We start from the raw sequence: 27,087 nt of genomic DNA, 5'->3' as shown, positions 1-27,087 counted from the left end.
TATTAGCTTCCAATTACATTTTCAAGTCTTAAAGACAAATTTAGCAACCAGTTTGGTGTCTCAGACAGTAAAGACCCTGCCTGCAATGAAGGAGACCCAGGTTTGATCCCTGGGTCAGGAAGATCCGCTGGAGAAGGAAATGAGAACCCACTCCAGTATTCTTGCATGGAAAATCCCATGGATAGAGGAGCCTGGAGGGCTACAGTCCATGGGGTTGCAAAGAGTTGGACACAACTGAGCAACTAGCACTTTCTTTCTTTCTTTGGGTATTTGGGATTTCTGGCCCATGAAATCGATCCCTGAATAAATTGCTTTTTTTTGAGCAATCACTATTTTCTAATTCATATAAGTAAAATGTTACATCAATATTTATGTCTCATTGAATGAAATTGTTAATTTCATTGCTGAGTAGAGAATTTTGTTTAACATAAAGTTCTAAAAATTTCCCATAGGTTATCTTGTCAAAATGCTATATAAATAAAGATATTGTTATCTTTGTTCTCTCAGAAACATGAGAGAAATTTTAAAGGTTCAGCAGAAACCTTAACCAATATGGTACTTAAGTCATAACTGGGCAGATTCTAGTACTTTACTCAACAGAGAAAGGCAATAGGATTCCATTGTTAAAGCATCTTCCCAGTGAAGAGAAACATCTGAGGACAAAGCCTGATTTCTCTCAAAGTGAGATGGTATGAACAAGCCTCACAGGCATGAGACTGTTTCCTGTGATTCACCTTTGTACTCTATTCATATCTGAGGAAAAGAGCAGTTCCCAGCCTAGCCCTTTACACTATGATGGTGGTACTGGAGCAAAAATAAAAGGATTTTTGGAATACTCTGTTGCCCATTGATTTTTACCTCTTGATTCCAATGCCCAACTTCTATTTATCTTACAAAACATCCTTTTAAGCTACAAAAACAGAACCTTAAAATATATAGGTTACCTTTCTCTGCTATTTTGCTATTTCTAGTATGGCTAAATGGACTGGAAGAGGTCAGTTTTCATTCCAATCCCAAAGAAAAGCAATGCCAAAGAATGCTCAAAATACCGCACAATTGCACTCAACTCACGCGCTAGTAAAGTAATGCTTAAAATTCTCTAAGCCAGGCTTCAGCAATACGTGAACCATGAACTTCCAGATGTTCAAGCTGGTTTTAGAAAAGGCAGAAGAACCAGAGATCAAATTGCCAACATCCGCTGGATCGTGGAAAAAGCAAGAGAGTTCCAGAAAAGCATCTATTTCTGCTTCATTGACTATGCCAAAGCCTTTGACTGTGTGGATCACAATAAACTGTGGAAAATTCTGAAAGAGATGGGAATACCAGACCACCTGACCTGCCTCTTGAGAAACCTGTATGCAGGTCAGGAAGCAACAGTTAGAACTGGACATGGAACAACACACTGGTTCCAAATAGGAAAAGGAGTACATCAAGGCTATATATTGTCACCCTGCTTATTTAACTTCTATGCAGAGTACATCATGAGAAACGCTGGGCTGGAGGAAGCACAAGCTGGAATCAAGATTGCCGGGAGAAATATCAATCACCTCAGATATGCAGATGACGCCACCCTTATGGCAGAAAGTGAAGAAGAGCTGAAGAGCCTCTTGATGAAAGTGAAAGAGGAGAGTGAAAAAGTTGGCTTAAAGCTCAACTTTCAGAAAACTAAGATCATAGTATCCGGTCCCATCACTTCATTGCAGATAGATGGGGAAACAGTGGCTGACTATTTTTCTGGGCTCCAAAATCACTGCAGATGGTGATGGCAGCCATGAAATTAAAAGATGCTTACTCCTTGGAAGGAAAGTTACGACCAACCTAGACAGCATATTAAAAAGCAGAGACATTACGTTGCCAACAAAGGTCTGTCTAGTCAAGGCTATGATTTTTCCAGTGGTCATGTATGGATGTGAGAGTTGGACTATAAAGAAGGCTGAGTGCCGAAGAATTGATGCTTTTGAACTGTGGTGTTGGAGAAGACTCTTGAGAGTCCCTTGGACTGCAAGGAGATCCAACCAGTCCATCCTAAAGGAGATTGATCCTGGGTGTTCATTGGAAGGACTGATTTGAAGCTGAAACTCCAACACTTGGCCACCTGATGCGAAGAGCTGACTCATTGGAAAAGACCCTGATGCTGGGAAAGATTGAGGGCAGGAAGAGAAGGCGACGACAGAGGATGAGATGGTTGGATGACATCATCGACTCGATGGACATGGGTTTGGGTGGATGCTGGGAGTTGGTGATGGACAAGGAGGCCTGGAGTGCTGCAGTTCATAGGGTCACAAAGAGTCGGACACAACTTAGCGACTGAACTGAACTGACTATGGCTAAGTCTCAGATTCGAGGATCTGCATCTTCTCCGTTCATCCTTTTTTGTGTGTGATAATTCAATTCCAAATAAAACAAGTTTTGTTAAATCTAAATTTCTTTCATGGCTATATTGGTAATTAATTGACTGCCTCAAGTTATGTTTGGTATTTCATTACAGGAGACTTTGATCTGCTCAGTTATGAAGCATTTGAAGGGAACAATGTCATGCTGGCTATTACAGAACAAACCAAAGGAAAACCCAGTTTGGACACCTTCACACTCAACTGGGATGGGATCACTTCTAGGCCTCTGACACCGCAGTCATCAGAAGCTGAAGTATGCTGTGTTCATTTTTCAAGCAGAAAGCTACTTAAACATCAGCCTTCTACAAAAACATATTTTAAGGAGTGGTAATACATCTCCTACTTGGCATGGTGGGTTAGAGCCAACTCATAGCGAGCAGAGAAGTGGGAGATACCACAGTGACAGAGCGAATGAATGGGGAGTTCTTAGGTCTGTGCCAACAGGGTCCAGGTATCTGTATATGGGGCATCTGCTCATAAGGAACGTTTGCTTGTGAGTTACTGCATTTCCACAACTGCCTGTACAATGAGCATGAGTTAATATTTGTTTGATGACTAAAGATCATACGCTATTTCAACTCTTTAATTCTAAATATGTATGCTTTGCCAGAGAAATAACAGTGTGGAAATTATAGACCCCGTGAATGTGTGCCAATTCCTGTATTATCTAGATTTTTTCTTAAATAATAAAGGATTGCATAATCTGTATTTCTTCTTTTGAGAAACAGAATGCATTGGAGTATATATATATTTTCCAGTTAGTTTTTCATTTGATTGGGAAAGCTATTTATTTGAAACTGTTTAATGAGGGGCTAATTCACTTAGTTTTACCTCATTGACGCTTTTAAAAAACTGCTAAACAAATATGCCTACAGTATGTAATAACATAATAAGCTAAGATCAGCCAGTTGGATGTAACTATTGACATTCTAAAATAAAAATCTTTTTTATTTTAATTAAAAAAAATTTTTGGCCATGCCAAGCATCTCATGGGATCTTAGTTCCCTGACTGGAGATCAAACTCAGGCCCTTGGCAGTAAAAGTGCCGAGTCCTAACTGCTGGACCATCAGGGACTTCCCTAAAATAAAAATTTTGAAACAGTCATTATACTGAGATTATCATATATAAACTTAAAAATTATTTAAGAAATTACCTCATAATTATGGCTAACATGGGAATTATCTTATGAAATTATTCCTTTAAAACTAATTAGAATTAGTAGTAAAATTACTAATGTTCTAACCCTTCATGAAGAAATTACTAAAGCTTTAGTTATTATTTATTAATTATTGTTAATTTAGTTTCAGGCAGCACTGGAAGAAATGGTTAGCAGCAAGTGTCCACCACAAATTGCAAATTTTGAAGAAGGATTTGTTGTGAAATACTTCAGAGATTATGAAACTGATTTTAACCTGGTATGTATTTAATCAACCTCAAAATGGACAAGATAAGAATTCATATAAATGTTTGGAATTTTGTCATTTTTTGATTAGCATTAATTACTTTATCATTTAAAGTCAATTTACAAATATAATTTTGTTATATGTTTATTGATAAGGTTCTAGCATCTTCCTGCATTATAAAATGATTCATTTGTAAAAGCAGTATTTCTACCACATATGAATTTTCTTAATCAAGAGAAAGTAGGCAAGATGGGTAAATGTGAGATCTGTAGCGTTTTTTGTTTGCTTTCTTAGATTCAGAGTATATTCTTTTTCCTCATGGCTTCAGAGAATATAATTTGTAGTAGAGCATTATATAGTGAAATTGCTTCCATTGCTTTTTGAGATCACCCTCTGGTCAGTTAGTATGAGGCCTAGTCAGTATTTATTTCTTGATAAAATACAAAGATTTTTCTTTGATTTATAGTAAAGAAAATTTAAAATATATTTATCTTCATAATTCTTCTTTTGAAGACTCAAGGAAGCCAGATAGTCACCATTTCCAAGTGAATACCTCAGGAATAAGAAATGTTTAGGCAAGTTATTCAATTTAGATCAATACTCCAGAACTAAATGTGTCTTTAAAAAATATATATATATATATAAAACATACATCATGTCATGCTTTATGCAAACATATATGTTAGTAAAAAGGGAAAATCATTTAATGGGCCATGTTTTAATATACATGTATTGAGGTTCTTCTGTCCTGAATGTGATACTTGCAGACAAGGAAACTGAACAACTAATTTACATTATACTCCTTTCCTACTTCATCTACAGTCATCATCATAACACACATTCTTGACTCACGTTACCTTGACTCCTTTAGTTTCCCAGCACCAGTCTCACATCCCCACTTCTCTGCATATATTTTAACCCTCTCTCTGATGCTCCTTAGCTCCCTTTTCCTTTTAGATAGCAATCCATTTGTCTCGTCTCCTGAGTCATCTTTTTTAATACTATTATATGAATTAGACACCTCCCTTCAGGCTTAGTTTTATAATCCTTGGTTCCTTTGTCCCAAACTGGTAGGCCCCTGTGTGTACAGGTAGGGTGCTTCACTCCTTGAACCCTGAAGATTAAACAAAAAACAAGCAAATGAACAAGCAAGCAAACACCAGGCACAGAATGAACACTAAAAATCATTTGTGAAAAGAGTGAATAAATATCCTTAAGGAGTTCATAATGTAAAGGGAAATATAGGACTTAGGAAATAGTCAAATACAGGTACAAGGATTATATGATTATGGATCTAAGTGAATGATATAGAATGAGAGCATTAGACTTTCAAAGAAGAGAGAAAACATTTCAAGTTAAAGCAGTTTGGGAAACAGTGGGATCTGAGTTGGAACTTGAATGACTTAGGTGAAGAGGCTGGGGAATAAACCAGAAAAATAAATCATGTTTTCATTTGAAATATTATTATTGCTGTAGGAGCATATTAATAGAGGGCAGAAGACAGCTGAAACGGATGCTTACTGTGGTCGTTATTCCCTGAAAAACCCAGCTGTTCTTTTTGACTCAGCAGATGTTAAACAAAACAGACTACCATATGGAGACATTTTATTATTTCCTTATAATCAGGTAAGCTCAACAAAATGATATGCTAATTGAATTTGTAAAATACCTTGGTAATAAAATTTCATGAAATTTTGAGACAAGGAGAATTGCTTGTCATGTGAAATCTCATCACACTGGCCTCGCTCCATGCTTCACCTTCTGGGGGCTTGTGATTTCCTCTTCAGCTGATTCTCAAGTAAAGAAATTTGGAGTCACAGATGTAAAGAACAAACTTGTGGACACTGAGAGGAGAGGGTGGGCTGCTTTCAGAGAATAGCATTGAAACATATACATTACCATATGTAAAATAGGTAGCCGGTGGGAGTTTGATGTATGACGCAGGGAACCCAAAGCTGGTGCTCTGTGACAACCTGGAGAGGATGGGGTGGGGAGGGAGGTGAGAGGAGCCTCAGGAGGGAGGGGTCACATGTATGCCTATGGCTGATTCATATAGATGTATGGCAGAGGCCACCACGATGTTTCAAAGTAATCATCCTCCAACTAAAATAAATAAATACATTTAAAAAAATATGTAGTGCCACACACATGTATTCTGCTTTATCTTATAATTTTGGAAAAAATTATGTGCACATTAGTGTAAATAGTAAAACAATTAAAAATATATAATCTCCTCAATATTCCTCATTATTTAAGAAGAAACAAAAATGGATAGCCATTATAGTGATTTTGGGTATCCACTCAGGAAAAAGTGAAAGAAAATCACAGAGGAAATGCCAGTTTTAGGATAGGTATTACACACATCTAAGCCAAGAGATCATAGATTTCCCTTTCTATTTTTAAAAAATTTTCCAGTTGTTACAACACATGTTCTGAACTTCTAAATTCTAGATATACCTGGCATTCTTAGGAATTATGGACAATTAAAGTTAGTATTTAATGAGTTTTGTATGATAACAGGGCTTCCCAGCTGGTGCTAGTGCTAAAGAAGACACCTGCTGATGCAGGAGACACAGGAGACAGGGGTCTGATTCCCGGGTTAGGAATACCCCTGGAGGAGGGCGTGGCAACCCACTCCAGTGTTCTTGCCTGGAGAATCCCACGGACAGAGGAGCATTGCAAACTATAGTCCATAGGGTCGCAGAGTTGGACATGACTGAAGCTCCTTAGCATGCATGATGGTAACATGTCCATCTGTAAATGCTTACCTGTATTCACATCCTAGTTAATCTACCTGAATGCTTCTGTCTTCTTTATGTGTGTAAAGGGCTTTTAAATTCACTGAAGTGTTTAGAGTTGACCTTCCTCTTTACATAGCTCTATGACTAAAGAGTGAATTATTTCCTTTTCTTAAGGAAATAATATCTAAGAAAACAATAAAAGAATTAATCATTTATTATGAGGTCACATCACTCCACTTCCTCTTCTATAAAACCTTCCCAGTTCTTCTGTATCTGTGTGTCCAGAGTTAATCATTCCTTCCTCTATGTTCTGATATATTTTGTATTAAAAAAGCTCAGTAGACATTTATTGGATTGTATTGAATTAATTTGAATTTCTAAAAAAAACCTTAATGGTAAGATATTTTAATAATTTTTTTATATTTTCTGTGTAGTTATGTTTAGCATACAAAGGATTCCTGGCAAATTATATTGGTCTAAAATTTCAATACCAAGACAGAAGCAAGATTACTAGAAGCACTGATACGCAATTTACATTCAAGTTTGCATATGGAAACAAGTAAGTTGCACTGTGAATTTGAAAACTTTATACTATAGTGTGTAAACTGTAAATATAAATTCATTTCTTGTTTGTTTGTTTTTGAGAAATCTTGTGCCCCATGGGTCCAACCACGATTTTTCTGCCTTCTACATAAGTTTCCTTACAGAAGTAGTTGTGCCAAAAATATATCTGTAGATTATGAAAATAAAAACTGTTTGTTTCATCATCCATGACCATTTAAAAGACAAAACAATGGTAAACTTTAGAATTTAAGTTATATATTATTAAATCTAATAGTGTTTCTAGTTACTGAAGGAAGGTAGAGACTGCTTTATCACAGTATTATCATTAGACTGATCACTGAAAAAAAAGTGAATGTGTGAATGGAGAAAATAAAATATTTTGATGGACATACCAAAGGGAGAAAAGAAAGCATTCGTCGCTTAGTCCTCAGTCGTGTCCAACTTTTTGCAACTCCATAGACGGTAGCACACAGTCTTAACCACTGGACCACCATGGAATTCCTGAAAAGGGGGTCTTGATGGAGGACTTTGCCGCTGGATGAAGAAACTGCTCCATTTCAGGAGCAGGCCATTTCAGGCTTCCTGCTTTCTTGATCATCTCAACGTTGTTTTCAAAATGTAGGGTCAGCTTTTATTCCATACCTTCAGAAATGTGTAAACTCCAAAACACATATAAATATATTGGACTATAAGGGGAATTTTATTTGTTAAAGATTTAAGAAAACTTTTTAGATGGATTTCCCATGAATGGGAGGGAAGGAGTGTTGTAAGGAGAAAACCAGAGTTGCCTGTTGGTGCTCCCTGAATTCCATCAGGAGAAAACAAGATGTGCCCACTGGCCTGATGACAGGAGCAGATGACAGGACCAGACAGGTGGGAGCAGACAGAGGCAGTCAGAGTTGTGGACTTGGATGCAGTATCTAATGATACACTGCACTTCTGTGCCCCAGCCCAGCTTTTTGTTGTTGTTGTTGTCATATCTTATGTATTTAGTTAAAATCATATTTAACATTCACATTATTGTGCCAATGTAAATATCTATGGTGAGCTCCTAGAATGTACCATTATTATGTTTCCTTGTTTCCTCCCTTCTTTCCTTCCTTCCTCCCTTGTATGTATTTTTTAATTAATTTATTTTTTATTGAAGGATAATTGCTTTACAGATTAACTTGAAAGTTTTTAAGTTTTGCCAGTGCTCGTAGCTTTCTCCTTGCAGAAGTGGGATGACCTTTTGTTAAGAAAAGAAGGGAAGTTATAGTCTTTGGTTTTCAAAAAAAAAAAATGTTGTATTTCACGCATAGCCTTCTGGCATCATATCCTGAGCATATAGCCCTAACGACCTTCGAGATCTTCTGCTCAGTTAGATGAAGTGGGGGCAACTGGGAACCAATTTTAGATATTGGTGTCAGAATCTCTAATCTTGAGGTAGGAAGCCATAGTTGAAATGTAGGTACCCAAGAGATGTTTGTCAAAGAGGAAATATTTAAGAAGAACCTTTCAAAGAATGGTTCAGAACACATGAAAATTCTACCACTGAATATTCCTTACATTATTAGACTAAGCATTAAAGGATACTTATTTGTGTTTTACCCAAGGAATAAAATCTAAAATCATGCTTTCATAGGATCTAAAGAAATAAAAAAAAATTTTTTATACACAAGGACAGAAAGTTCATCAGATTCTGAAGTTTGGTAAACTTGAAGTGGACTTCGAAGGGCAGAGAGCTGAGGGAGCTCTGTGTATGAAGTGGACTGTGTTAGCACAGAACTATGGGAAGCTGCTCTCTGAGAAAGTTGCAGGACACTCTTGAGTCTTGTCTTAAGATGAGTCAAAACCAATTCCTTCCCTGCCCTAATAAAAGAAAAGTAACCTTCCTGAATTAATGCTTTAAAAAATGTCCTTTTCCTGACAATTCAGATTTCACTCTCAAATGACATTGATTAAACTGAGTATGGCTCTTATGTTCGCACTTTTGGCATGTTTTATACATTTGCTCCATCTTTGTCTGGGGCTTCCCTGGTGGATCAGATCATAAAGAATCTGCCTGCAGTGCAAGAGCAGACCTGGCTTCAGTCTCTGGGTCGGGAAGATGCCCTGGATAAGGGAATGGCAACCCACTCCAGTATTCTTGCCTGGAGAATTCCATGGACAGAGGAGTCTGGTGGGCTACAGTCCACGGGGTGGCAAAGAGTTGGACACCACTGAAGCAACTTAGCACACACACATGTCTATATATTATATGCTGTATATATATAAGGAGGGTTTGTATATACCTAAAAAATCTTGCAGATCTGCTGTCTACAAGGTGGTGAATCAGGGATACCAGGAGTATAATTAAGTCTGAGCTTGAAGGCCTGAGAGCCTGGGGACTGATGATGTAAGTCCCAGTCTTAGTCCAAAGAACAGGGTGACTAACACTTTCACTTTTTCACTTCATCCTTATTTTCGACAGAAGATGAAGAAGATAGGCAGAAAAAGAGTCAGAGACAGATAGAGAGAGACAGAGTATTGAAGAAGGTGTTGGTTTCCCCTCTCATGCATAAATATATCTTTGAGGCTATTACAACAGTTTAATCCAATATATAAAATCTGACCAAAGTTAGCTCCTGGAATGAATGAAGTGACTGAGAACAATTCTGCAATTCCCTAGGGTAATTGTTGAATCTGAAGAGGCCACAGCCACTCTCTGTTAGCTGTCACACAGGAGGAAGCAATGCCAAGGATCAAGGTAGCTCTCTCCATGTTAATAGGCAAGGAGCATGGAAAGCCTGTGCACAGAAAGAACGTACCCAATGTGTCATACTCAGTTTGATTCAAATCAGGGGTAGTCTGTGAGGGATTATTGTGAAGCAAAAGTCCTTCTTGAAGGAACATCCCTCATACCCAAATTGAACTATGGAATCACAATTTTAATTTTGATCACCACCACCTATATGCATTTCATTCTTCTTATTGCAGCGGGATTTTGGAAGATTTCACAGATCTCAGTTCTTCCATGTTAGTCAAACTGTCACTGAGCACATCACTAAGTAGTCCTTCCTTTAGCCTGCAGTGTATCTGCTGTGCATTAATGTGAAGATGCATTACATTTGGTGAAATTAATGGGCTTCCTTTACCCTAAATGCCACAAGATCTTTCAACAAGAATATCATGCTTTAAAAGAGGATGGTTCTCTGGTTAAAAACTATTAATGTTACCAATGAAGGCAAAGTAAATTCTCCTGCTCCTAGCTGATATTTCTAGACCTGCTTTTATGTAGGTAAGACAGTCCATTTATAGATCAATTAGGTGTGTTAGCATTTAGTTTATTTTCTGTACATTGTTAGTATCAAAAGAGCCACATTTTCTCAAATGTTTTCTCCAAAACCAGTGATGTGTAAAGCTGTAAATTCAGCTTCAAAATCCCAAAGATAAAATCTGGTTTTCCCTTAGAAAATGAAATTATCTATCCACAAAACACAAAGAGTACTATTTGCTTAAGTTTTGATATCGTCTGTAGTCTCCATTTGTCTTATAAAGGGTCTGGCTCAGTGGGCTATTTTTTCCTAAGTAGTTTTTAGAACTTCAGAATCATATAATTAGTCATAGAAGTCTGTTTAGAATCCCAAAGTACTTTTTTATTTTAAAGAGCACTTTAACTTAATGTAGTTCTGCATATAATTTTTTTAAATGATGCAGTCTGAGCTTTGATGCACTAGAAATGGACTCAATGATGAATTTGCAAACCATGGAGTTTCAAAATGAGCATAGAAGGTGCTCAAACAATCAGTTAATCAGTTCATCGGTAGCTGGCGCAAAGATTATTGTTAAATTGTATTTAGTTATTTGAATGGCAGTATTTATCTCTTTATTGCAAACTCCAGTTACTGAATTGCTTTTGTAATTTATGAGATTCCAATGCAGTTAATATTTAATGGAACTCTGAATCTAAATTTAGATGGTACTGTGCAACCATTTGTATGGATTAATAACTTCTGCAATGTTTGTCCCTTAGTTATAGTGGACAATGCAACTCCACTGAGCTCTTTTGGAAGTATTATCAAGTTACAGCCTTGCCTCTTACTATTCGCTGAATTCACTGCTCTATCCCTGATAAATATATTTTTTTACTAAAATGATTTCTTTATTCTTGTGTCTTAATTCTATATGCTTTCCATCAAGGTGGATGCTCCTTAGTTGACTTACTTGTCACTGTAGAATATTGCTTTACATTCCTATGCCTACTGCCAAGGCTACAAATAAAAGCTATCTTCGCAACATTAAATCTTTTCCTGCCAGTGTAAGTTTCTGCCTGCTATCCCTTGTTGTGACTGCTTTTCTGTGCCATTAAAGTATGCTTATAGTCTTGTGGGAAAAGAAAGACTTTTCTTCCTTAAGATTTTAATGTGTTTTATAGTGTATTGGTTTACATTAAACATTGTAACTGAACTGTACATCTAATTAAACAACCATATTTCAGCTGGACCTACACTTGTGTAGACCTTCTGGATCTTGTACAAACCAAATACACTGGGACCAGTTTTTCTCTTCAGAGGATTAGCTTGCAGAAAGCATCAGAATCACAGTCTTTCTATGTGGATATTGTATACATTGGACAGACATCTACAATGACAACATTGGATGGTACATAGTATCATTTCATATCTAAAACTTAAACCTTTTAAACCTATTTTGTACTAAAATCTTATCATAGATGTTATTTATATTCTGTAGCTTAGATAGAAATGTTTCATCTCAATAGTATTGTGGTTTAAATCATATTTTCAATGAATAGGGCCAGATGATTATTCTAAAGATGAAAGCATCCTTAATGTAAACTTTGTCAGTATAGCAGGAATTCGCTTTATAGTTCTAGATTCTATTTATAGTTAAGTACACTGTGGAAGGGCTTCTCTGGTGACTCAGTCGGTAAAGAATCTGCCTGCAATATGGGAGACCTGGGTTCGATCCCTGGGTAGGGAAGATCCCATGGAGGAGGGCATGGCAACCCCACTCCAGTATTCTTGCCTGGAGAAGCCCCATGGACAGAAAAGCCTGGTGGGCTACAGTCTGTGGGGTCGCAAAGAGTCATACATGACTGAGCGACTAACCACCACCATGCTGTGGAAAACATTCTAATTTTGCCTAGTTTGATTTTTGAGAAATGAATCACCAAGCTAGAGATCTGTTCCTGAAAGGCAACTATTGCCATTGATATCTGTCTAGTAAGAATGAGTTGAAACCTTCCATGGGCTTTATTGTGATAATTAGTAAAAATATAAATGAAAATCTTATTTCTGATAGTTTTAGTATTTTTTTCTAGTTATGTTAATAGACTCATTTATGTGAAATGTGCTAATAAGATAATAAAAATTAAACTTCAGTCTTCAAAAAAGTGAAAGTGAAGATAGCTCAGCCATGTCCGATTCTTTGCGACTTCATGGACTATACAGTCCATGGAATTCTCCAGGCCAGAATACTGGAGTGGGTAGCCTTTCCCTTCTCCAGGGGATCTTCCCAACCCAGGGATCAAACCCAGGGCTTCTGCATTGCAGACGGATTCTTTACCAGCTGAGCCACAAGGAAAGCCCAGTCTTCAAAAAAAAAAAAAAAAAAAAAGATCAGCCTAATTCCAAACAGTCACCTTAATAAGTGACTTTTACCATATTTCAGAGGAGTTTTGGAATCCTTTTCTTTGGAACTATTTTAAAACTAAATGAACCCGCTATCACTGGGCCTTTGTGATTGGTGGAGCACAGAAGACAGATGATTTGTGCCGGGTTAAAGGCTCAGGTCACAGTGAGCACCACATTCAGGGACCTATGCCAGAACAAAACTAAGTGGCCGGCAGAGGGCTGCATGGAGCCCAGAGCTTGGTGGCATTTCAGTATTTTGTTTTAATTACCCAATGAGACTCATATATCAAAAGACTTCAAAGCTTTATGTTCTAGAAGTGAAAGTTTGCCAAGCCTCACAAACTACTTACCTTAAGGTCTTTCTAAAAGTTGATTTCAAACAGTTTATTCCATGACACATGGCTATCATTTGATGCTTTCTTTTTTTAGCAGCAGAAGCTATGCAATTTTATCTCCCATTATTTTGTTTATTTGTATTCTTTAGAAATGTCAAAGAGAAGACTTCCAGCATTAGCAAATAAAGGAATATTTTTAAAGGACTTTCAGGTGAATCAGACCAAAAGTAATGGATCCAGTATAACCAACCAGTATTCTGTCACCATGACATCATATAATTGCAGTTATAATATACCCATGATGGCTGTAAGCTTTGGGCAGGTAAGCTTAGAATTTTACAAGTAAATATCTTCAACTTAACATTAGATTTGACCCAGTAAACCTAAAACATTATTACGAATAGATGACACAGAATAGATACCTTTTAATAAGACAAGACAGTTATTCTAAGGATTAAATGAAGATTTAGAGGCTTGAAATTGAGCATAAATTTTCACATTGACCATGATAATTCACTTTAAACATTAAAATTTTTTTAAAGAAATGTATCTATGGGGAAAAAAGCGGGAGGAAATAACCTTAAGAATCAGCTAACCAGATTTAAGTTTTAAATCAGCTAGCCAGAGTTTTCTCTGGTGATGTAGAAGAAAAAGCTGTGGGCTCTCCCAATAAAGATCTTTGAACAGAGATTATTGGAAGAAAATTTCTGCATTAGGTTGTTAAATTGTTTCTGTTATAAACACTGTTTATTATTTGTATAAAAATTGATACAAGGGGAAAGAGATGGTTTTCCATAATTCCAAAAGGATCTAAAGAGTTCTTTTATACTGTTTGAGTATGAGATCTGTGTTAAATGTTACAGATATGAGAATTAATTTTACATTTAATTTTTATAACATCTACAATTAGTTATATAACTTCCCACAGCAAACCAGAACCAAGTATACGGCATTCAAAATTCAAGGTTAAATAATAATTAAATATTATAATTTGAGCCTCACAAAGAACTTTCTGTTAAGTTTTATGATTTAAAAGACTAAAACACTATAAGTGTTCCACAAAAACTGCTTTTAGCCCTTCCAGACCCAGTGTTTTAGTCTTGGTATCTCTAAGATAAACATCGTATGTTTTTCAGTCTGTGAGCTGACACAATGTGTCATATGTGTATATGCTCATACTTAAATGTCCACATGAATGAATTGTTTTAAAAACTAACTTTGAGATCATTGTAGACTCATGTGCAGTTGTAAGAATTAATACAGGAATATTCCCATACCTTTCACCATTATCCCCCAAGGGTAGCATCTGTAAGCATAACATAATAGCACAACAGGAAAATTGACTTTGATACAGTTTACCAACCTTACTTGGATGTTATCAGCTCTACATGCTTTCATTTGTGTGTGGTGTGTGTGTGTGTATGATTCTTACACACAGCTTTTTATTGCATGTATAGATTCAGCTGACCACCACAGAACAGTTCCATCCTGAGAATCCCTATGGATACACTTTCATATAGCCACCCCACCTACCTCCCTTTGCCACTGTCATATCTGGCAACCACTAATTATCTCTGTAATTGTGGCATTTACAATGTTACATAAATGGAATTAGACTTTATATAATCATGCTAGCATTAAGTCTTTTGATACGGACTTTTTTCACTCTGAGTAATTCCCTCGAGATCTCTCCAAATTGTTGTATATATTAATAGTTTGTTCATTTTGATTGCTGAATAGTGTTTAATGGTATGGATGCACCATAAGTCTATTTAACCACTTAATTCTTGAAGGACATTTGAGTTGTTTCTAGGTTTTTGCTGCTTGAATAAAGTTACTATGAACATTCATATGTGGGTTTCCATGTGACATAAGTTTTCATTTTCTGAGTTAATTGCCCAACAGTGTAATTATGGGGTCATGTGACAAACACATGTACAGCTTTATAAGAAACTACCATACTCTTTTACAAATGGCTACACCATTTTACCTTCCCTCATACAGCAATGTATGAGTGATCCATTGTCTGCACAAATATGCCAGCATCTAGCATTATCACTATTTTTTGTTCCAGCCATTCTGATGTGGTATATACTGTTAGCTCATTTTGGTCTTAATTTGCATTCCCTGATGGCTAATGTCAAACACCATATATGTCCTTCTGTGATATCTGTTCATGCCTTTTGCCCATTTTTTAATTGGACTATCTTCCTATTGTTGAACTTTTAAGGTCTTTCTGTGTCCTAGATATAAGTCCTTTGTCAGGTGTGTGCTTTGAAAATATTTTGTCCCAGTCTGTACCTTGGCTTTTCATGATCTTCATGAGGTCTTTCACAGAGCAACAATCTTAATTTGACGAGTCTCAGTTTATCAAGTATTTTCTTCTATTAATGGTGCTTTTGGTTTCAAGTCTAAGAACTCTACTCTTAGCCCTAAGTCCTAAATATTCTTCTTTGCTTCCCCTGAAAGTTATATAGTTATGCATTTTACATTTAAGGCCACGATCCATTCTGAGTTAACTTTTGTATGAGATACGAAGTTCTAGGTCAAGGTTCACTTGTTTGCTTATCCCTATGGTTGCTCGAGTACCATTTATTGAAAAAACTATCCTTTCTCCATTTGCATTATTTTCGTATCTTTATTAAAAAAAAATCAGTTGGGCATATTTGTGTGGATATGTTTCTGGATTCCACTCCAGTATTCTGGCCTGGAGAATTCCGTGGACTGTATAGTCTGTGGGATCACAAAGAGTCAGACATGACTGCGTGACATTCAGGTTCACTTCTCTCTATTCTGTCCCATTGTTCTGTGTGTCATTCTTTCCACCAATAAATACCACACCCTCTTGATCACCGTAGCTATGTAGTGAGCCCTAATATTGGGTAGAGTGATTCTTCTGACCTCACTCTTCCTGTGAAAAATTGTTTTAGCTATTTGAGGTCCTGTGTCTTTCCATATAAAATTTGAAATAAGCTTGTTAATACCTACAAAAATCTTGCTGGTATTTTGATAAGAATTGCATTAAATCAATATATTCTTTTGGAAGGAATTGATGCCTTTACCATATTGAGTCTTCCAATCTATGAACGCAATTTGTCTCTCCATATATTTTATCTTCTTTGCTTTTTTTCCCAACATTTTTAACTTTTTGATTACATTTACCAGCATTTTGTAATTTCAGGTCAGATTCAGTACGTGTTTTGTTACATTTATATGTAAGTGTTTCCTTTTCTTTGAGGTCGTTGTCATGGATCTTATGTTAAGTTCAGTTTCTCCATGCTTGTTATTTTCACATAAAAATATGATTGGTTTTTGTGTGTTGCTCTTGTATCCTGCAACCTTGCCAAAGTCCATGACTTTTTACAAAGTAAAGGCACTCATGTAATCACTTCAAGATAAAGAAAATCATTAGACCCCCGAGAACCTTCTTTGTGCCTTTTCCTTGTCATTGGATTATTTGCCCACAGCCCTAGATAACTACTATTTTAACTTTACCAACATTAGTTAGTTTTGCTTTTTTAACTCATCATATCAATAACAATACACTATGTACTCTTTTGTTTGTTATTATGACATTCATGTTGTTGCATACAGCTAGCTGAAGTTTGTTCTTTTTCACTGTACAGTATTCCATGGTGTTCAGTTCAGTTCAGTTCAGTCGCTCAGTAGTGTCCGACTCTTTGCGACCCCATGAATCGCAGCACGCCAGGCCTCCCTGTCCATCACCAACTCCCAGAGTTCACTCAAACTCATGTCCATCGAGTTGGTGATGCCATCCAGCCATCTCATCCTCTGTCGTCCCCTTTTCCTCCTGCCCCCAATCCCTCCCAGCATCAGAGTCTTTTCCAGTGAGTCAACTCTTCTCATGTGGTGGCCAAAGTACTGGAGTTTCAGCTTTAGCATCATTCCTTCCAAAGAAATCCCAGGGCTGATCTCCTTAAGAATGGACTGGTTGGATCTCCTTGCAGTCCAAGGGACTCTCAAGAGTCTTCTCCAACACCACAGTTCTAAAGCATCAATTCTTTGGCACTCAGCTTTCTTCACAGTCCAACTCTCACATCCATACATGACCACTGGAAAAACCAGAGCCTTGACTAGACGGACCTTTGTTGGCAAAGTAATGTCTCTGCTTTTGAATATGCTATCTAGGTTGGTCATAACTTTCCTTCCAAGGAGTAAGCGTCTTTTAATTTCATGGCTGCAATCACCATCTGCAGTGATTTTGGAGCCCAGAAAAATAAAGTCTGACACTGTTTCCACTGTTTCCCCATCTATTTCCCATAAAGTGATGGGACCAGATGCCATGGTGTTAACATACAACAATTTATCTATTCTGTTGATGGGCTTTTGCACTATTTCCAGTTTGGGATTATTATAAATAAAGCTGCTCTGAACATTCTTGCACATGTCTTTTGGGACTTATATTTGCTCATTTGTGTGGGCAATAGGACTTATAACTTTAAATTCCACAAGATTAACAAGGATCAGCAGCCGGAGAATATCATCTTCACTATTAGAGTTACAATCTATGAATGTTTATCGCATACATTGCTTCTGTCACTTGGCACTTAATATTAGACAGGTATTTCCTGAGTCTGGATTAGGCACTGTATTGATCATATATTTCTTTATATCATTAGTTAAGTTTTCAAGTTTTTGTATGTTATTTTTCTAAAAAGGTTTTTAATTTTTTGATAGCCAAGACCATGTTTCGTACTTCTTTGCCTCACCACCCAATGTGATTAGCATTGTACCTTGAACAGAATGCCTGCTCAGTAAATATTTGTTCCTTGAATGATGGCGGGCACTCTCTGAATTAATGAGGTATTACTGTGGTTCCAGCTGATTGCCGCGCAGATGACTGCGTTGACTTGAGCCTCATTAGCGCAGCCACGTTGGTACGGCCTGTGTTGATTTATGTGACTCTCCTTAATGTTCTGAGGAGTCCTGAATACCTGAGGCTCATTTATGTCATGTCACAGGATTGTACCCTGGTGAAATAGAAATCGTGTTCACCATTGTTATATTTAACCATTTTATCAATATTTATTTTGGAAATTAGAGAATCACAAATGAGACAGAGAATGAGTCTGTTTATAGAGGAAATAACTGGCCCGGGGAGTCAAAGATTCGTATTCAAAGAATTCAAGCAGCATCTCCACCTCTCAGGGGCAGCTTTGACATTCACGCGTATGGACATGTTCTCACAGGTACATGAAAAAGTCTGTAACTTTGGTCTGTGTATCAGTTGAACTGTACTGATCTAGATAACCATCATAAACATTTCAGTGTATTTCCTTTTAATATTATTGCTTTATGTAATTTATAGAGTTGAAATCTTCATTAATGTAAAGCTAGATTATTGAGAACAAATGACATTTTCATGTTTTCTTCATCACCTCACCAGATACCCTAGGTTAAATTCCCAAAAGTTTGTTTCTCTTTTATGTCCATAGCTTTTTGGTTACCTATGAAATTGTTTTTAAGTATTTGAGCCAAGGATCAATGTCTGAGGTACATTACTCATGTAATTTTTGTTTCTAAGGAATATGTAAATTTGTTGCATAAGCAATATAGAAATTTCATTTTTTTTCCGTATTAGAGGAGAACAGTTGGTTTACAAGTAATAAACTACATCTCATGTATGTTAAAGGTGACCATGGGCCTTCCCCAACGGCTCAGCGGTAAAGAATCTGCCTACAGTGCAGGAGTCGTAAGGGATGTGGGTTCAATCCCTGGGTGGGGAAGATCCCCTGGAGGAGGGCATGGCAACCCACTCCAGTATTCTTGCCTGGAGAATCCCATGGACAGAGGGGCCTGGTGGGCTATAGTCCGTAGGGTCGCAGAGAGTCAGGCACGACTGAAGCAGCTTAGCATGTACAAGAGTGACCACGGTTTTGTGAATTTTTGATTCCCACTGTTTGCCGTCCTTCTGCGAGTGCAGGTATCCCCGCTGCTGTGTCCGCCGCAGATTTGCAGTTTGCTCTCCAGAGTCTTGAAGAAGTGGGACAAGTCTCGGTGACCCGAGAGGGAAGCTGTGCTGGATACTCATGGCGTGTCAAGTGGAGAAGTACATGTGGAAAGCAGCCTCTCCTGCAGGTTCCCTCACATCACCTGGGTTTTGTTTTCTTCTATGTGTTCTTTGCTTATTTGCACCCTGCCTCATGCCAAGGAGACCTGGAGACTGTGTGTATTTTAAAAATGCAAATGATAGACTAAACATTCAAGGAATTCCTTTCCATTCTTTTCCATAAAAGAAAATTGAGGGAAAGAAGATTATTCAAAATGAAGTTGACCAGGTATTCTCTTTTGTGGAGAACAGCTGTTGGTGCTTTATGCCTGACATCCTATGGGGGAAGTTCAGGAATATATGGATTAGAAGACCCTTGATAGGGGCAGGAAGAGCAGAGGCAGGGCCAGTCTCAGAACTAAATCTGCATAAACTGTGAGGGAAGGCATTGTGTAAGGGGGAGGGTATACTGGGGATATACTGTATGGGGGGCCAAGCGTAATCTGCCTTGCTGTCTATAATTCTGTCTGTTCGCTAGAGCTGTATTCTGGGTCCTTGGATAGTTTTCTGGTTCCAAAGATGACCTTTTCAAGTTCATAACAGAGCCACACTTTTAAGCGCTTATCTAATGACTTTCGCTTAGAGTGTGGTTGGGAGTACAGGAGGGAAGTCACATTTAGAATATGTGAAGGTGAAGGGTCTGGAAGAGACTTTGGGCTCAGATGGTAAACATCAAAAGTGTGCTTCCTAGTGATGATGAGAGTGTGAGAGGCACTCTTATCCTCATGTACTATTGGTGAGACAGTAAAACTGGTAAGGCCATTTGGGAGGATAATTTAGTTGCATCTGAATACATAAACCTTATGATTCAGCCATTTCAGATCTATAACTCCATTCTACTGAAATAATAATACAAATAGGAAATGAGATAGGCACAGAGTTAGTCAATGCAGCATTATTTGTAATAGTAAATAAAGAAAAAAAAACCCTAGAAACCTAAATCCCCATCAATAGAAAAATAGTTGTTAAAATGACACAAATAGCATGAACACCATGCAGCCATGTATAGACCCACATATATTCACCTGGAAAGATGTCCTTGACAAAAGGTGGAAAAAAATACAAAACTGCTTTGGGAAAATAACAGGAGACTCAAAGAAGTATATAAACATAGAATATAATATGCCATAGACTGTATGGATGTCATACAGAGGTGGGCCTTATTTTAAGAAAGCACATATCCTGAAACTAGACATGTTCCTGAAATTAGAAAATTCTGTAACTGAGACATCTCTAATGACCCATGTCCCCTTGGTACCTCTGCGGGTGTCTGCGCACTCTTCCCTTCGTTCTTCCCTGACCGGCCTCCTCTGCTTCTTCATCATTTCTGCTCCTGGTCACTTTGGCTCCCACAGACCCAGCATGAAGACTCCTGTCTCTTTTCTGGCCTCTGTATGCATCGGAAGGCTACCGTGTTAACAGTGAACTTTGGAATGACCAAAGTATGCATATTGATCCGACTTGGTTTCATTTTTACCATTGGCAGAAAATATAACTTCATCAGTAGATGAAAAACCAGGGGTAGTCAGAGGCCAAAACTGCTAAAGGGGAAACATTGACTTTTGGGTGGAAAGAAGACCACTTTTTTTCAATTATTTAAGAATCATTAATCAAAATGGTCATTTTCAGAAAAAGCATAGAATATTTTGACAAAAATTAATAAATTTGTGTTTCTCAGACATATTTTATTCTAAATATTCAAGTTAATTTTAGTCATTTAATTCAAGTTGTGACTGCTGCAATATCTGGTAATGCTATGGTGTTACCAGTTTTTTCTTCAGTAGATTTATGATCATTTTTGAAGAGGCTTCTTTTTCAAAAATGTGACCAAATGGTTTTGAAATTTTTAATCTTCTGGCATTTCACTTTTAACCATGCTTAAATTTAAAAAGAAAAACTGGTGTGGTCATATTTATCATAACATTGCTAGTAAAATAGTCTTATCTAAAAATAGATCAACGATTCCAACATTTTTGGAGAAAATGCTAACATGACGGTAACAAAGATAAAGGAAGGTGGCTTATTCAGACAGCGTATACTGGGAGACCTACTTCGTACACCCAGCAAACAGCCACAGGTATTATTAAAAGTTTCTTCATAATTTTAAACATATAACTATTTTGTAATAAATTTAAGACCCAGTAAAATTGAAGAGGTGACATCCTTATTTTCATGTGACTTTTTGTTAACAGAGGATCAATTCAATAATATTATTTCATGACTTTTGGGAAAATTATTAATATCTTCTTTATGATAAAAATGGATTTTAAGCTCTGCTGTTGGTATTTGAAAATATATCCTTTCATTTAATCTTTGTCGTGTCTCTGTAAAGCGATTATTAACCTTACCACTTCCTGAGAGAGAGGGAGTTAAAGAGTAAGGAGTTAGATGACTTTCTCAAGAGCAACCTTTGTTTTTATCCATAGCACTACTTACCCCCAGGGCATAATGTTCATTTATTTTTTTGGATAAGTTTATAGCCTTATGCAAATCTCTGCCCTACCTCTACTAGAATGTAAGTTGAGTGACAACAGGAATGTCATCTGTTTTGTTAAATGTACTCGTCCATTTACAGCTGTGCCTGATATAATGGACACATTTGTAGAATGAGTCAATGAAGTGTCAAAGCAGAAAAAGTATGAGTAGAATAGACTAATTTTTGGAAACCAGCAAACTAGCAAACAAGCAAAATTCTATTACTTTTCTAAATCCTACATATATTCTGTTTAACCATGCTACCTCTGTTATCTCTGTGTTTGTTTATTTGTAGGTTGAAGTCTTTGTCAATGAAATTCCAGCTAAATGTTCAGGCAACTGTGGGTTTACATGGGAACCCACAACTACTCCTCAAATCCGGGCCATAAACCCTTCCCAAGGTAATCTCTTGCTTTCGAATTTGGAATGTAGGGTGGAAGACAATTAGCAAAAATGTAAACTCTGATAGTGGTTTTTAATTTCTAAATAAGGTAAGCAGACAGTTCTACATAGTGAAAAAAATGTATCAAATCAGAAAGCTATGGAAAGATCATTAATTTTCTTTGGGAAAAATATCAGTGTTTACACTGGACTCACTAGTATTCTACTTTTCCCATTTCACCAAGTTAAAATCAATACCTAAGATTTCTGATATTGAGGCAGTTTTGTTGAACTCTACCACCTAGGGTTTTAACTGGAATCTTTCATCATATGAGACCACTTCTCCTAGGAGATATAATACTAAAAGGTCAGTAACAGGACAGCTGCTGTTTAGTAAAAGAAAATAATTAGACCCCAGGTTTGAGGATAAGAGAAAGAAAAATTATTGTCAAGAACTCAGTCTAGAGGGACGCATCATGAAACACTTTCATGGTATGTGATTGCTTTTAAAAAGTATTACACTTTATGTCTGAACTCCAAGGGTTGAATGACTAAGATTGTAATGACTAAGAATTACTAAGGATTGTAAGGGATGGCTTTTTTTCAGACAGAAAGATAAGCTCAGATACTGTAATCACTTATTTAGTATTAATGGCTAGTAGGAAAACTCACCTGCTAATTATTTCAGCAAGCAAAAAAACACCCATTGAAATCTTTAAAATATCACATTATGTTGAAAGAATATATTCTGAAGAATATATAGTATTTTATCATAGTATTATAATTGTTGTAATACTGTTCATAATACTTTCTAATGTAATTATTATACTAATACCTTTTTATAGTATTATATATAAATTCATGTTATCCCAAAGTTAGTATCACTACTGTAAAACCTTCAGAACTCTCAAAAATAAAGATTTCATGAACTTTAATTTGGTTTTAGTCCTTTGATATTCTTGTTTTTGAATCCATCCTTGTATTTTGTAATGGACTTCCACTTTTAAATTCCACTTTGGTATTCTTGTTTTTGAATACATCTTTGTACTTTGTAATGGACTTCCACTTTTAGGGCTTCCCTGGTGGCTCAGAGGTTAAAGCGTCCACCCGCAATGCAGGAGACCTGGGTTCTATCCTTGGGTTGGGAAGATCCCCTGGAGAAGGAAATGGCAACCCACTCCAGTATTCTTGCCTGGAGAATCCCATGGACAGAGGAGTCTGGTGGGCTACAGTCCACGGGGTCACAAAGAGTCGGACACGACTGAGCGACTTCACTTTCACTTTCCACTTTTAATTCTTGAAAATAATATTTCTTACTCAGTTAACGTGAAGTACCTTTTGCCACACTTTAAATGTAAAAGTAATTTAAAAAAAGTAAGTATAATAATGCTATTAAAAACACCCATTTTCTCCTCAATGAAAATTTAACAGCGTTAACACTTGTCATATTTATTTCTAACCATCAGAAAGAAAATATTATAGGAGCAGTTATAGTTGTCTCTAACCACAATGCTCAGTGCAAGGCCCTACCACCTTCCCCAGAGGCAAGCACAATAATTAATTTTGTCTGTATTCATCCATGCCATTTTAATTACCCTTTGTGTATAACACAGACATGGTAATTTTTCCAGTTTTTTAAGTTTATGAGCTATTTCGTTGTATATATCACTTCCACCTTACTTTTGTCATTCAGCATTTGTTTTGAGAAATATATGGTTTTATGTATATGTAATTAATCAGTTTAAAATACTTCATAGATAAACCAGTTTATTTGTTCCTCTATTGATGGACATTGAGACTGTTTACAAGTGTTTTTGTTTTTGCCCATGACTGTATTGAACTTTCTTATGCAAATCTGCTGTAACATACATGCTAGAATTTCTTTAGGATTTGCATCCTACATATGGATTACTAGGCATATGTGTATTCACTTCATTAGATGACCAAATTGCTCCCCTAACTGACTGTACCTCCAGTGGGTATGAGAGCATCATATTATCCACACCCTTACCAACAATTAATAATATGAGTTTTCTAATTTTGGTCAATTTGATGAGTGTAAGAAGTTATCTTATCATTGTTTTTATGTTGTCTGTTCCCTAGTTAGTAATGCACAGGAACATCTTCTATGTTTCTTGGACATTTAGATTATTTCTTCTTCTGCAAATTGCTTGTTAACATCTTTTATCCATTTACCAGATTGTCTTTTTTCTATCAACTTGCACTGTGTATTATATATTATGTTTGTCAGTTCTTTGCACATGTCTTTTCCTAGTGTATCACTTAGGATTTGTTTTAGTATCTTGCTCATGGTAACATTTAATTTGTGTATGTTTTCCTTTATGGGTAACCATGGCTTTTTGTGTCTTACCAAATCCATCTCTACATAAAAGTCTTTAAGATATTTGACTATGTATTTTTCTAAAATGTTGAAGTTTTGATTTTTCATTCTTAGCTATTTAAATCCATGTGAAATCTATGTTGTGTGTGATGTTATATAAGTTAGGGTGACCATTTCATTAATCGATCAAACCTGGATACCTTAAGAGTCAATGGAGAACATTCAGTATAAGATCCTGGGCCAGAGAGTATAAGCCTGGAATAGCCCAGGCACTTCAGGATTGGTGTCACTCCATCTTAAGTAATCATATCCTGTTTCAAATGGAAAGTGTCCACTACATTACTTGCACAGTTTATTCTTTTTTCATGAGTTTGTGATGGCAGTTCTGTCACAGTCTAAGTTACCATATGGAGATGTCTGTTTAATTTCTTTGTCATAAGAATAATTTTCCTTTACTTACTTCATTCCATTCCTCAGATAATTCTTGCCACTAATCTCTATCAACACACAAATTCCAAACACGAAGCAATGTGCAGTAATAAAATGGGGAAAAAATACCATTGCTAAATAAATGTCTTTTTTCTCTGTTTGCTTAAAGGCTTATTATTTATATATTTTAAAAGGTAGGGTAATTTTCCTCTGAAATGTCTGATTTTAAGCAACAGATTCTATGTTTTGTCATTTTAATATTGTCATTTATATTTATCATTTTCAGGGTCCTATGAAGAAAGCACAATTCTAACCATCTCGGGTTCAGGATTTTCTCCTAGTTCATCTGTCTCAGTCTCAGTTGGGCCAGCAGGTTGCTCTCTTCTTTCTCTGAGTGGTAGGTTCTTTTAAAATGACTATTTTTGAGTCTAATTGTTTTTCTATAAGAGAAAATAGAATCAAAGAGCAGTGTTACAATAATAATTTGCCTATAGAGTTCCTTTGTGGTCATGAAATTGGGAAACTCCTCTAGATAAATACCTTATCTTTTTAATCTTTGGTTATAACCACAGACTAATTCTTGTTCTGTTGTGTAGTACCTCTATCCGTAACAGATGATTTTTGTTCTTTTTCCCCTCATAAAGAGATTACACGAAATCTTTCCTTCTTTGCTATGTCTCTGGAACACAAAAACACATAGATTGCTGCTCTGATATTCTGCAATCCCCTCTGCTCATGCTTTGAAAATGTCACATTAGTCATAGCAAGAGGCCATGGCCATCTTCCTGGACTTATAGTCCAAAAGAACCTCTACCCATTAATATAGAAGTTAAATATCATTGATACTTTCTATTCATGGAAATGAGGAGCATAACTATTTATTTACCTAAAAATTCTCTTTCATAATCCTAGTTATTTTCCTTAATTTTAGTAAGTTTAGATTATATAAGTAAATTCATCTTCTGTATCATTTACGTCTTTTTTTTTGTACCACATGGCACGGGGGATCTTAGTTCTCTGACTAGGTATCGAACCTGTGCCTCCTGCCTTAGAAGCACAGAGTCTTAACCACTGGAACACCAGGGAAATTCCTTATTTAAATTGTTTTAAATTTGCATCTTCTATGGATTCTTGAGATCTAATATCCAATATTATTATATGGTATATAATAATAACAATGATGGTGATGACATGCACTGTACTGTAAATACACATATACTGTTCTAAATGAAGAATTGGTTTTTTAACTTAGTTTTTAATCACTTTTCTTGTTGAAACCTAGTATTTTACTCAGTTTGTGACATAAACAATGTATTGGACCAAAATCTTTAAATTATTGATATAAATTACCTTATATATTAGGATTTAAAATTGTTATTATAGTAACTTTTTTTGCCACAGTAGTACTCAGGAGCAAATTGTTTACTCTGACCTCATTATTATTTTACCTTACTATTTTTCTGGGAGGGTCTGATCCATAGCATTAGGTAGATTGTAAAGGTTTTCCTCCTATTAATACATGAGTAATTTTCCTTAGATATGTTTCTTTGGAATATAAAAATGAAGGCCACTTTTATATTTGCAAACATAAATTTTCAGTAATTTTTTACAACAAAAACATTTCTTGACCATTTTCTTCTTCTTTTATCACAAGAAAATGAGATCAAATGCCAGATTCTGAACGGAAGTGCTGGACGTTTCCCAGTTGCTGTGTCCATCGCTGCTACTGGACTAGCACGGAATGCAGAGGAGAAGGGATTCCACTTCATTTATCAGAGCCAGATCTCACACATCTGGCCTGCTTCTGGAAGCCTCGCAGGTAACAGTTAATTGTTCCAAACAATTAGAACTATTTCTAGAACAGGGTGAAGGGAGAGGACTCCAAACCTTCCTCGTACAGAACAAAGGAGACACCTCCTTCGGAAGGCACAGTGATTCCCTGGATGACTAATTCTTTTGTTTCTTATGAAGCACAAGTCAGGGTGACTGCTTCACTACGTCTTAGGTTATTGAATTAATATCATCAATTATTACATGTTTCTATAACAAGCTCATTAATTATGTCAAGATAAGATTTATTAGTTATTATTCTGCTTACCAACTGCTCCATTTGTAATCACAGTCTCAGTGGAGCTACTTGACCCAGAAAAAGTTCCAGGAATAAATCGGGGAAAGGGAGGCTGATGCAGAAGATGAAAGAAAATAACGCATTTTTCCAGTCTTGCTTTATTTCTTTTGCGTTTTTTTGCTTGTTTGTTTGATCATGCTTAGTTTTGGATTTTGTGCTTTGGTCTTAATTTTTTGGGTGTGTTCTGTGTTTATATTTTAAATTATTTTTA

General features: G+C 36.4%; 1 protein-coding gene across 2 annotated transcripts in view; it reads left to right on the top strand.

Moving 5' to 3' along the window:
- The window catches only part of PKHD1L1 (PKHD1 like 1), a 180,862-nt gene that overhangs the window by 46,296 nt on the left and 107,479 nt on the right, over positions 1-27,087 (top strand). For both annotated transcript variants that reach the window (XM_061439128.1, XM_061439129.1), the window contains exons 18-29: positions 2,489-2,646; positions 3,696-3,809; positions 5,274-5,423; positions 6,973-7,097; positions 11,562-11,725; positions 13,202-13,374; positions 18,115-18,262; positions 18,997-19,151; positions 21,077-21,199; positions 21,893-21,998; positions 25,035-25,145; positions 26,403-26,567. In XM_061439128.1, the coding sequence (XP_061295112.1) occupies positions 2,489-2,646; positions 3,696-3,809; positions 5,274-5,423; positions 6,973-7,097; positions 11,562-11,725; positions 13,202-13,374; positions 18,115-18,262; positions 18,997-19,151; positions 21,077-21,199; positions 21,893-21,998; positions 25,035-25,145; positions 26,403-26,567 (1,692 nt within the window). The remainder of the gene's footprint in view (positions 1-2,488; positions 2,647-3,695; positions 3,810-5,273; positions 5,424-6,972; positions 7,098-11,561; positions 11,726-13,201; positions 13,375-18,114; positions 18,263-18,996; positions 19,152-21,076; positions 21,200-21,892; positions 21,999-25,034; positions 25,146-26,402; positions 26,568-27,087) is intronic.

Source organism: Bos javanicus, chromosome 14 (genome assembly GCF_032452875.1).
Source record: "Bos javanicus breed banteng chromosome 14, ARS-OSU_banteng_1.0, whole genome shotgun sequence".
In the NCBI taxonomy this organism is placed as follows: domain Eukaryota; kingdom Metazoa; phylum Chordata; class Mammalia; order Artiodactyla; family Bovidae; genus Bos; species Bos javanicus.
Note: the sequence above shows the minus strand (reverse complement) of the source record. Positions and strands in the feature narration are given on the sequence as shown.